Source organism: Mercenaria mercenaria, chromosome 18 (genome assembly GCF_021730395.1).
Source record: "Mercenaria mercenaria strain notata chromosome 18, MADL_Memer_1, whole genome shotgun sequence".
In the NCBI taxonomy this organism is placed as follows: domain Eukaryota; kingdom Metazoa; phylum Mollusca; class Bivalvia; order Venerida; family Veneridae; genus Mercenaria; species Mercenaria mercenaria.
In genome coordinates this window covers 26,494,225-26,506,876 of record NC_069378.1, presented here as the reverse complement: position 1 = coordinate 26,506,876, position 12,652 = coordinate 26,494,225, and the positions used below count along the sequence as shown (strand labels likewise).

Sequence of the window (12,652 nt, the reverse complement as noted above, 5' to 3'; positions counted from 1 at the left end):
GAATCGATGATTGAATGCGAAATAATACATACAATAAAATTATTCTGTTGAAAAACTTTCCTCTTAAGCAGTTTGTCAAACACATACGGAATAAAATTCTATATAATTTAAATAAGTTAAGCACAGAACATGTGCAATGATTTCTCACTGTTTCCTTCAGAATTGGATGTAATGGATAGAAATTGCCTATATGTATGCGGTCAAAACAATAAAGTCCTATTTACCGTTTTAGATTCCTGTAAAGATTCATTTCACTGTGACGGACACAAGTGTATTCAACCTCGGCTGGTATGTGATGGATTTCCCGACTGTAGCGGCCTAAGCGATGAAAAGACATGTTCACATGACGATGTATCATCCTGTGAACGATGGTGGGAGATAGGCTTTCGTGAATCAGGACCATATATCATAGGTATAACAACTTGTTCATGCTGCATTGACATAGCCATGGTTCCTATGTAACTTACTGAAAGACCGACTTATTTGATTTGTATTGACAATATGCGGAAATATTACGCGACATCACGAGTGCAGACATTACTTCGCAAAGAATACATGGGTCAGCTTCATGAATGATTCTGTTATATTTAAAAATGGAACGCATCTGTTTTCAGGAGTGTAAATTATCAATTGTAATTATAGTGTACTACATCCATTAAATTATGAAAAGGTGGTCGAATATGACGATTAAGATTCCCGCATGCGAAATTCATTCGTTACTATGTTGACGTTGAAACTTGAAGGGCTTTAAAAGTGTGTTATAATATTATTATTGAAGGAGTCCAGATGTTAGGCTAATTTATAATATATGATAGGTACTTATTCGTTTAATGCATATTGTATAAATCATAATCATTTTTTAAATGATCAAAACTTAATCATTAATTTTTGATAACAACAGTTGCCAGTAGCTTATTTTATTCGTTTAATGTATACTGAATCAATCTAAATCAATATCAAAATGACCAGAACTTAATCAATAACTTTTGATAGCAAAAATTGCCAGTGGCTCATTGGATTTCATAACTGTCTGATAGAAGTGTGTCAGGCTAAAGGAAATTTCACGTTAAATAGATCAAAATTGTGTGCATTTTCCTTTTATTTGCAAAGAATTTAGGAAATTTTCATTCCTAGGTGATAGTTATTTCAAGGATTTTGCTACCAAAAAGCTAATGTGCCTGATAAACCTACAAACAGTGCCTTTCGTGCATTTTCAATATTAAATATCGTCTTGTTTCTTTACAGATGGCGTCGCTGTTAACTGTGACTTTTCTTCTCTAAATGCTAGCTCTCGAAGGATCAAAATGAGTATCCACAACATTGATGTAACCTTTGATTACGATGGCGCTCTCTTTACTCGGTCTGCCGATGATCCTAAACTTCAGCTGAATGAGTATAAAACCGATGGGAATAAGTTCAGAAATATAATTTACAGAGACGGCTATCAGTGTGTTCTGCAGGTGAGTGCATTTCTAATTCTCAGCAATATAGATTTTGGTCAACTGATGGATTTGTTTGAAACTTAACCAGCTGATAATTTTCACTTTCTTAATACACGTCAAATTTAAACTCGAAGCATTTTTAAAAAAATGATATTACTATAATGGATGCTCAACAAAGATAGCACTATTTCAGCATAAGTATAATTTTGATTAACATATTTTGCCAGAGAATATTAATATTAAGCACTATCATATTCTATTTATCAAAATGTTGTATTGATAAGTACATAGTTTGTTATGCAGGTCTATAAACTTATCAGTCCCCGTTTTGTATGTCTCGGTTGCGCAACCAAGATCGATTGAAATCGATAAATTACGTAGGTAAACGTTGTTTTTGAAATTGCCTTTTGTTTCAGGTTGTTGAAATATCCCAATTCTTATCAAATGCCAACGTAAAAGAAGAAATTATATTGCAATGGAAAGAAATAGTCAACATTTTAAAACTATGAATATTAAAGAGGTGTAATTACAAAGTTTCGTAAAGAAAATAATAAAATAAACTACTTTTCCAACAGGGATTTACTATAATAGCTCTTTATAATGTGTCTTTTTGTTCCTTAATAAACTTGTAACAGAATATATGAAAACTGGAAAATGCCATAAAACTTTGCTCAAATGAGATTTGTCAACTTAAATGGATGCTGTTACACACATAGGAAGATAACTACGCACGTTTTTCTGTGCTCAAATTTGAATGAAAATGATAAGAATGATAAGAATTACCACATCCAATTAATTTAATAGTTTGTTCATCATTTGAGCCGTGCCATGAGAAAACCAACATTCGCGCAGTCTGGTCAGGATCCATGCTGGTCGCTAACAGTTTCTCCAATTCCAGTAGGCTTTAAAGGCGAACAGCATGGAGCCTGACCAGACTGCGTGGATGCGCAGGCTGGTCTGGATCCATGCTGGCCGCAAACCCACTATGTTGGTTTTCTCATGGCACGGCTTTAAGAGAATCTACCACGAGGTTTCCCTATAAATTTATTATATTAAAGTATACTTTACATAATAAAATGTTTGTCAAGTTAGTATGAACTAAACGCTTTCATCAAAATTGAATTTAAACTGTGTTCTCAATTCTTTACTTGTACTTACAATTTAGCACCGAAAAGATATATCAATGCACATAATATTCGACTGACACTATATTTGAACTTTCATACTCTTTGTTCTTTTTAGATAAAAAGTGATTGTCATTTACCAGAAAGTGAAATGTCTAATGTTGATGGTTCGTATTCCAATTGTCAATGTACTATTGAAGTGATGAAGACTAAGAAAATCACATACATGAAACCCGTTTATGCAAGGTAGGATCCACTTGCTTGTTCTTAATAAGGTTATATTTTGCCTGCTATTGTTAACAAGCGAATTCTTTATTTATCCTGCGTGTTTATAAATATTCTATTCTATGTTTGTCAATTTAGTTACTGTTATGTTAATTCCAGACAATTTGGACAGTTTAGAAGAAAAAGAAATCTGTTTATGTCGAGGAGAGGACCGAATTTTAAAAGGTAATTTTATAACAAGAAGACAATTTAACAAACACGTGATATCCGTCTGATTTACCAGTTTGTTTTTACTAAAAAAACAATATTTCCTGTTGCACACAATTATATTTAAGACTTACAGTAAAACAATATATTTATGATTCTCCGGACACAGTGTTTTACTAATGTCGGTCGATCGTTCCATCTGTCCGTTTTCCGTCGGCATCCACTTCGATTTTCGATAGACTACTAGAGAATGCATTAGACCGTATCTGTCCAACTTAAGGATGATCGCATTTAGTGTGTAGAGGCCCCTATCATTTTGGGAATAAGTCGGTCAAAGCCCAATCTTACTAGAATTATCGTGCATTGTCACTAAATGACCTTTACTGGCTGCAGTAATCAGTAGGTCGAAGCGCAATGTCGCAGTTATTTCAAAATTGAAAACGTTTTCCGGCTAATAACTTGAAATGTTTGGCACGACTGGTAGGATGATCACCTGATGATCTATACTTTTTGTCTTTATTTTCAGGTGGTTTAGAAGTCAAAGGTCAGATTATCCTTGTTATAATTCAAAAGTCAGAGTATGAGATTAATATTGATTTCCGGTCAAATTCAGCAAAACATATAATAAATAGTCAACAGAATTAATTCATGCGGTAACTACATGATCCTATCTCGCTTTTCGAATAAGTAGGTCAAAGGTTAAAACTAGAGCTATTACTAAAGGTGATGAATGTACCCCCCGCATGCACTGACACAGTACATTGCAATTTGACACACACAAGACTGCATAATTATGTGGACTGTATGTATATAGACTATATGTATACAGAATAGTAACAAAAAACAAAGTCCCATAACTATGCAGAATATTTATCTAAAAGAATGTAACATGCCCCATGCACAACTAGGGTTGGTACTGATCACTTGTGTGAAGTTTTATTAAATTGTGTACAAGGGTTTGGTAGATTAGGCACGCACAAGATTGCATATGCAGACTGTATGTACATAGTATGTTAACAAGAAACAAAGTCCCATAACTCTTTTTGCCGCTGAAAGAACCTAACATGCCCCATGCACAACTACTGTTGTTACTGATCAGTTGTGTGAAGTTTCATTAAATTGTGTCAAGGGGATGAGGAGAGATGGTGCGCACAAGATTGTGTCTATGTCTATAGTATAGTAACAAAAAACAAAACAAAGTCCTATAACTCTGGAAAAAAAAAATTCTGAAAGAACCTAACATGCCCCATGCACAACTACTGTTGGTACTGATCACTTGTGTGAAGTTTCATTAAATTGTGTCAAGGGGATGAGGAGAGATGGTGTGCACAAGATTGTGTCTATGTATATAGTATAGTAACAAAAAAACAAAGTCCCATAACTCTGCAATTTTTTTTTCTAAAAGAACCTAACATGCCCCATGCACAACTACTGTTGGTACTGATCACTTGTGTAAAGTTTCATTAAATTGTGTCCAGGGAATGAGGAGAGATGGTGCGCACAAGATTGTGTCTATGTATATAGTATAGTAACAAAAAACAAAGTCCCAGAACTCTGCAATTTTTTTTTCTAAAAGAACCTAACATGCCCCATGCACAACTACTGTTGGTACTGATCACTTGTGTAAAGTTTCATTAAATTCCGTCAAGGGGATAAGGAGAGATGGTGCGCACAAGATTGCGTCTACGGACAGACGGACAGACGACCAGACGGACAGACAGACGGACGGACAGACAGACAGACAACCTGAAACCAGTATACCCCCCCCCCCCCTTACAACTTTGTTGTCGGGGGTACAATAACAGTAACTTTGAGTCTAAGAAAGCTCTTTATTAATACTTTGGATGTCCATCTCTAGCAGAAGACCTAAAATGTTTAAGTTCTATAGCTGAATAACCCTCTGGCTTATGACAATCAATGTTATGATCGTCTATGATCGAGGTCATAAGACTAAATGTCAAGGTCACATACTACTTCAGGTAGAAAATTACATACCAGGTTGACTCTGACAGGCCATCATCAAATGGGGCATATGCGTTTTACAAACATATTCTGTTATACTACAAATACACTGTTAGTTTCCTTCCATTTAGTAAAACACGTGTATATTTCTACACACAGTAATAACTGCTTATAATAATTCTCAAACATATTTTGTGAAATTTCTGTAGCAACATATTGCATAAATACTTAAAAATGAGAAATCAATCATACGACTCTGCTATTAAAACAGGAAGCGCACATTCAGACATAAAATACTTCTAAAATACTCATACTCTACAGAATGTCCGAAAAAAATAGTTCCCTATTTTTGCGTCAATCATCTGCCTTGAAAAACCCTGGCAGCAATTTTGGGGTTCAACATTTTGGATATCTAATTCAGAGTTTACAAAATTTGAGTAAAATAGAAACAGTGAAAGGACACTTGGAATAAGCCTTCACACCTAAAATGATTACGTATATGGCAACAATTCAAGAATACAAGACAAGACTTTTTTCAATCAGTAGAATTTCAAAGCTTTGTGGATAATCATAGTCCGATCTGTAGCAGAATTGGGGTCAGGAATGTCCTTTTAAATGGAGTCCAGGAAAGATAGTTTGTGATTTGTAAAAAAGCATAATTTGAGGGGTTCAAGAAATTATGTTAGTCTTGGAAATATAACTGTTCATAATCTTCGATAATCTTTATCTAAATCTATTTCATCTGTTTGTAGAATGCATAAAACACCTTAGATATTGTAAATTAGACCATACGAAAGTATGTTCCATGTGATGCGGTTAAATTATTGTCATCGATACATATTTATTAGAAATCTTTTCACAAACGTAATAAGGGGATTAAGGACTTATGAGGGACGTATCTTGCAAAGTATATTTTACGTGCAATTTGTCTGTACAGGTACAGGTACAGACCTGTGAACAGATACGTTTTCGAGAGCTTCAGCTTGACAAGATGCAATGGAAGTAAAATGTTATCAAACCGTGGCGTGTTCAATAATGTTTTCTACCGTATCAATGACACGGAAAGTTTTCATGTTGATAGAAGAATAATTCAAAAGGAATTGCCTGTAGATATAACGGTTGGACCAATCACCTGCAGCTACGGTAAGGCATATGCTAACAAATGTATGTTACTCTTATGGTATGGCAGAAGCTTTCTGTTTAATATATTACGCTTTATCTTGCCACTGTCACCAGTTACTAATAAAATTTCGATATGAGGAATACAACAGTATGTCACCGGATGCAGATGCAGATAGGACATACAGGTACCGAGAGACTGTTTTTGCTGTAGAGCCGAATTTACGCAAAAAGTAATCCGGGAGCCAGATATTTCCATCTGAATCTTCAACCAGTGGTTGATCATTTTCCTTGCATACTGTAATCAATAGAGTATTGTATGAATAAAGCAAAAATAAATACTTCTTTTTAGCATTTCTGTAACGTAGTAAGAAAAAGCACGGGAAATTAACGTTATAACGTTTCAAAGGCGAAAAAACAAACTTTTTGCTTCTTCTGTAACTTTTTAATTGAGTATCAATATGTTTGGTTTTTATCGAATTTAACATAAACAATAGGCCTAAGTAATCAGTGCAAGAGTCGCTAGGTGATTAGCACGAGACTCATTTGGCATGGGGGTGCCAGATAGGTTTTGCCGGCATGGGTAATGTCTCAGGTAATGCCAGTTTGGTGTGCAAGAAAATAAATTCATAGGGACAGACATACATCTGAGTGCAAGACTGAAAAGCTTGCACAAACACAGATAAAAGCGGAGGTTTTAGCGGCATCAACATGACTGACAGCAATTTGCGGAACTTCATAAAACTGTATATGTAGGTTTACTGCACTAGACTGTAAAGCTCTTTCACAAAAATATGATGTACAAATCAAAAGTAAATGCAGACAATTGACTCTTAACTCACATTGTCTGTTTCCTTAATTTATGTAATTGTTGGATTATTTTCACGCTAAGGGAAGTACATGAATAATAATTATATGATAGAAATTGACAAAGGAATGAAAGCACGAAAACGATTATCCGGCTCCGGCTTGTTCAAGGGATGCTTTACTGATGGCCCTCGACTTGTGTTTTTTTATATAGAATGCGAGTAAGCCAAGTTGAATAAAGGGTGATTTGTCAACATGTACCATTGATTTAATTATCCTAACGTGGGCTATAGCCTTGAAATATGGACAAATCTTTTATATCATATTGATCAATACTCGATAATTATGCATATACTCCCAAAAATTAATAAGACTCTGGTATTGTTAAAAACAACTTTTATTTATCAATGAATATATTGCACTCTGTTGTTACTGACATTAAACTAGTTTGAAAACAAAACAAGACTTACATCAGCCAAGTCCTTCCAATAAAACTATGAATCATATTTTGTTGTCCATACAGCGACAGTTGTAATCTGCTATAACATTGTGAGTATTCAACAAATTTTTACTGAAAATTTTAAGAGTCGAATTTTCTAAAACTTTTTTAATATCTTAATCTGTCTGTTTTATGAATCGTGTCTCGCATTTGACTCTTATACCTTTGTTTTTCGCAGCTATTTATCGTTAAGATTCAAAACTGTGACGCTGAGATTGTAAAGTTTTTGCAATATTTTGCAGCAAACTTCATAAATCGTTTGAAATGCCTTTACCGTATGTAGAACAAGCTCATTTATTTCATTTCTGTATCACAGTCATCATTGATATTTTTTCAATGTGTCAGAATATACAGAATATAAAATAGACGAAAAGATCTATTGCGATGGAGAAGAAAGGACGATTCCTCGATCTATGCTATGTGTTTATGATACTGACGCCTCTGACATTCAAATAGGATGCAGATCTGGAAGCCATCTGCAAAATTGTGGTATGTTTCGACTCTGTCATACTATATTTTTACTTCCATCGTCTTGAATTTTAAGTCTTTTTCTCAAAACACAAACAAATCATATTAACAGATAGAAAAGTTGATATGCCCGAATATAGGCAGCAGAGAATTTAAAGCTATAAAATAAATAATATATATGTACTACGACCTGGTTTGTGGGTACATCCTTTTGTAGATTATCTATAATCGTTCTAAGATCCCAACAAACGAATGTTCTCAGATACCAGGTATATCTAACGATCTCTAACGATACTTCACGGAATGAATAGAATTTGGTTTCCAAATACCAGGTATAGTAATAAAAATCTAATTTTTATAATATTCCAGTCATTGAAAAATAAAATTAAAAACTCTGGTTGTGCTTTGAAACTGACTTATTGGGTCGATATATATTCATGTAAGGTAAAAGGGTTTATTTTTTCTAGTATTTTTTTCCACTTTTACATTTCAAAATATTTTAGAACATGATCAAAACAATAATGTAGAGAGAATCAGACGTATGAATGGCCCCATAGACATTACCTTTAAAGTTACCTGTATACATAAACTATTAGCCCAGTCTGTACAGGATCCGCGCAGTCTGGTCAGACTCCGTGCTGTTCGCTAACGGTTTCTCTAATTCAATAGGCTTTGAAAGCGATGCACATGCTGGTCTGGATCCATGCTGGTCTGGATCCATGCTGGTCGCATTCATTATGGTAGTTTTCTAATGATGCGGCTCATTAATTTGACTTAAGCTACAATTATGGATTCGTAACAAGACGGATGAATAAATGTAAATTCTAGTGTATAGTACTGAACTCGTGTTTAAATTGTTCAAATTGTTTGACAATGATAAAGGACTTTGATACCAGATAGGTTGCTGGTCACAAACATGTACCGACTTTCTTTAAAACGTGATTAATTTATCAATTATGGATTACTGATCACAAAAAATATTCGGACATTGTTGAAAACTTAATTATCTTTATTATTTATGGGTTACTGCTCAAAACATGTACAGAAATTGTATTAACTCGATTTGCATTGAAGTAGAGAAATGAAAGCACATGTTTTCTTGGTAATGTTTTAAACACTAGGTGTCACCTTCATTTTTGCCATTACAAACATAAGGGCATTTTTCTGAAAGTGTTTTGCTATTCAGGTAGCCTGCTTGTAAAATTGCAGAGAGCATGTCTTTATCGTAATTGACAGTGGATCAGAGTTCACCTTTAAAACGTTAAACTTAAGTTACAAGAATTGAATTTTGACTTAAAGAAGCATATACTCTAGCACTTTTCTTCCTTTTGAAACCGAACATTGGCTTTAAAATGTCACAAATACTTTACTGATTTGACGATTTATATAATACTTCTTACTACCAGATAAAACATCAAAATATTTCTTTTTTGAAAGAACCTGATAAAAATAGGGTTAAGTTTTTTTTTCTATAATATGTTTCTTCCTCCACTGAAAATCGCTTTTTTCTATAACTCAAAACCTGTTTGTGTAAAGTTCAAGAAAAAATTATAAAAGGCATACAAGAGCATGATTAACATGCTGGCATTCAAAAATGGTATGAATTTAATACATATCGTATTAGTATACTAGGTTTGTAATCAAAACATGTACAGTTTATCTAAATTAACATTTTTAAAGATATTTGCAAAAAATAAAGACTTGTTTGAATATTAGATTTGTTCAATGTAGTCACGAGAAAATATGTATGATTACTTCAGAGGCATAGGGAAATGTCTTTAAATAATGACTAGGACCAAATATAAATAGCCAATTCCAAGACGTTTGATGCTAAGCACGTTTTAAACTTAATTCGGTATGGGTCAGTGCTTATCTGTACGTGTACATGCATAGTATCAACTATATTTATTATTAGTTCCTATCCAGATTGCTACTATTTTCACCTCAGGAAAATTTAAATGCCCGAATAATACAGTGAAGTGTCCAAATAGCTACTGCATTCCACTTAGATTTGTATGCGATGGAAGCGTTCATTGTCCTAGAGGGGAGGACGAACACAACTGCAGTAAGTATATGATGATTTTTTAACAACGCCTATGACGGCATTGACTTTATAAAACTGAGTTGGGGGACCAGTCCTTGACATCAGTTTTCACTGGCCAATTACAAGAAGAAGCTCATAATATTCCAATCACAGACAAGTGGGTCAGGAGTCCAGCCCTTCAGCTACGTTCGTTTTAAAATGCTAAGTTATAACAGCATATAGTTTGCAAGGGCAGAAAAATGAGGGCATGAGATCTTGACATAACGTGTCTGTGCATGCTGTCAGATGTTGTAGAAAATTATTTTCTGTTTAACTAGATGAACGATAGACTAAGCAGTCCCACTCACCCGTCGAGTGTTTACGAATGCAGGTTTGTTTTCCGTCCGTGAAGCATCTAATCAGTGTATTTGTCCTTCTTTTTTGCGCACACCAACATTTTTTCTTTGAAAAGAGCCAGACATACAGCCAATATACATGTACCAGGTTCAGTTAAGCGAACACTCGCTTGTATTAGAAAACCAGCTTGAGAATTTACACGGATGCTCAAGTTCACAATTTTGAAGAAATCTGGAACTAAATACTGTTGAAAAGTTCAGCACCATTTAATTACAAAAAATACAAAGTAGCTTTGCCTGTTTACTAATGAAATGCGACGTTACTATGGGAATGACGCGATGTCAATATAAGGACGTAATTCTGACGTTGTTTATTTCATAGGGGCTTATTTAATATTGCTGTGTTATTGTTTTACATTTAAATGTCACTGCTGTCAGTTTAGTTTTGTCTTAAAGCATTTTATAAAATAGTTTTCTTTCACTAACCTAGGTGAAGTACTATCTAATTCATTTTTAAAACTTTGGATCTTTACTACTGCTAATATCTATATGGTTACTCGGTGGAATTTGTCTTCTTGTAGGGTTTGTTATTTGTTGTGTGTGAGTGATTCCTCTTGTTCTTAATTTAGCGCCAGATTGGCCAATATAAAATTCTCCATCTCCATTGCAGGTGAATACACAAAGAACATTTTTAAATAACAAGACATAGTCTCATTTACTTAAGATGTTTTGCCGTTAAAGTTGTGACAACTGCTTTCTGTTATATGATTCCTTCATATACATTTTTTTATCAAACAGTAAAATCTCGGCTTTGTTAGATATTATTCTAAATCTAGCTGTTGGCAATAATATTTTAAGATTTTGTGGTTGTCATTTGCTTTTGATTAATTTTGAATTTGTAAGCGTCTCTTCATTTGAGTGTCTGACATTAGTTTACATGTAGGTAAATTATTTCTGATGATTGTACAATGTATATTAGTCAGGGTTTTAAGGATTGAATGTAGATACATTACGACGGTGTCGTTCGAAAATACCGAATAACGAAAATGCCTTTTGTTTTCTTTGCCGAATAATATTCAGCATTTTCCCGCGCACATTCTCTCCAAATCTAGGATCAATTAGCCAATGGGAAAGTGGTGAAACATGAAGAAGTAAAATACTAAATAATGAGATAAATAGAAATTGCCGAATGAATTCGCTGGTTGGAAAATGCCGAATGGTGAATTTCAACATTTTCTTAAGTTACAAGGGTCTTTTCGATAGTCAAGCATGTAGCACACCTAAATACCAATCAGCATTGCAAGTATGGATGTTCTGTATTACTTTTCATTTTTCAGAAATTGATCTAAAAAAATGAACATTGAATTAGATGCATACCGTTTAAGGATCGGGATGTTCGGGCCAGGCAGAGGTTACAAAGGTCATATAAACCATGACAAATATACACCATTCACAAACGGTACAGATATACAATTTAGACTGTATTTGATGGGGATCTGGCTTATCCTGACGATAGGGACAAGTATTAAACTTTCAAATACTATCCTTGACACGGCGGCAACTACAAATGAAGCCTCATTCTTGATAAATGGTTGTAACATGCCTCCTAACATTTATGAAATTTTCAAAATCTGTGTACCTCAGGAAACATAATGGACTCAGTATATTTCTTGCATACCAGACGGGGATTTCCGGTAATTTTACCGGTGCTGGAAAAATCCATCTTACACCCCGGGGTGTAAGATGACTCTCGTGCTTTAAATGACGTATTACGAACTACATATATGTAGAAGATTTATGTAGTTATTTATATTTTATTTCGAAAAACGGAATAAAAATCCAGTACCTTGACAGTTCCTCTTTGTTCCTGATAGTATATTTCTCGATTCAAAACACGTTATCTTATCAAAAATTCATAACGTTACGCTGCAACTGATTAAACAAAACCGGAACTAAACATTGTTATTTGTCTTTAAAACGTCATGACGTCTTTCCTGTTTACGTACGTTGCTCTCCTGCGCTTTGTTTACATACGCTGCTATAAGAAATAGTTCTAAAAAGAAAGCCGTTCGACTGATTTTATTTTTATTATTATATCTTGATATCGGTATGCAAGAAAAAGATTCTGTCACTGGTTATAGGTGCAGCTGGGAATATCCGGCTCTCGGGTAACTGTTTAGGCGGTAACTCGGTAGGAACCTCGTTACCGCCTAAACAGTTACCCTCGAGGCCGGAAATTCCCATCTGCACCTATAACCAGTGAAAGAATCTTATAATATTCAAGATTTTCATCCAGACTTCTGATACTTTCAATGGATGTTGAATCAAATCCTGGGCCTTTGTCCGATAAAGAGGAAATTTTTGCAGCAATAGATTTAAATGGGGAACAACTAAAAGCGGAAATTAACAATGTAAGAACT

The 12,652-nt window shown here is 34.3% G+C and overlaps 1 protein-coding gene across 1 annotated transcript in view; it reads left to right on the top strand.

The window, feature by feature from the left end:
* LOC123538955 (uncharacterized) overlaps positions 1-12,652 on the top strand; it is a 48,464-nt gene that overhangs the window by 19,446 nt on the left and 16,366 nt on the right. Inside the window, exons 6-12 of the mRNA XM_053529562.1 lie at positions 233-412; positions 1,246-1,460; positions 2,685-2,812; positions 2,951-3,016; positions 5,898-6,103; positions 7,731-7,874; positions 9,802-9,918. Of these exons, the coding sequence (XP_053385537.1) occupies positions 233-412; positions 1,246-1,460; positions 2,685-2,812; positions 2,951-3,016; positions 5,898-6,103; positions 7,731-7,874; positions 9,802-9,918 (1,056 nt within the window). The remainder of the gene's footprint in view (positions 1-232; positions 413-1,245; positions 1,461-2,684; positions 2,813-2,950; positions 3,017-5,897; positions 6,104-7,730; positions 7,875-9,801; positions 9,919-12,652) is intronic.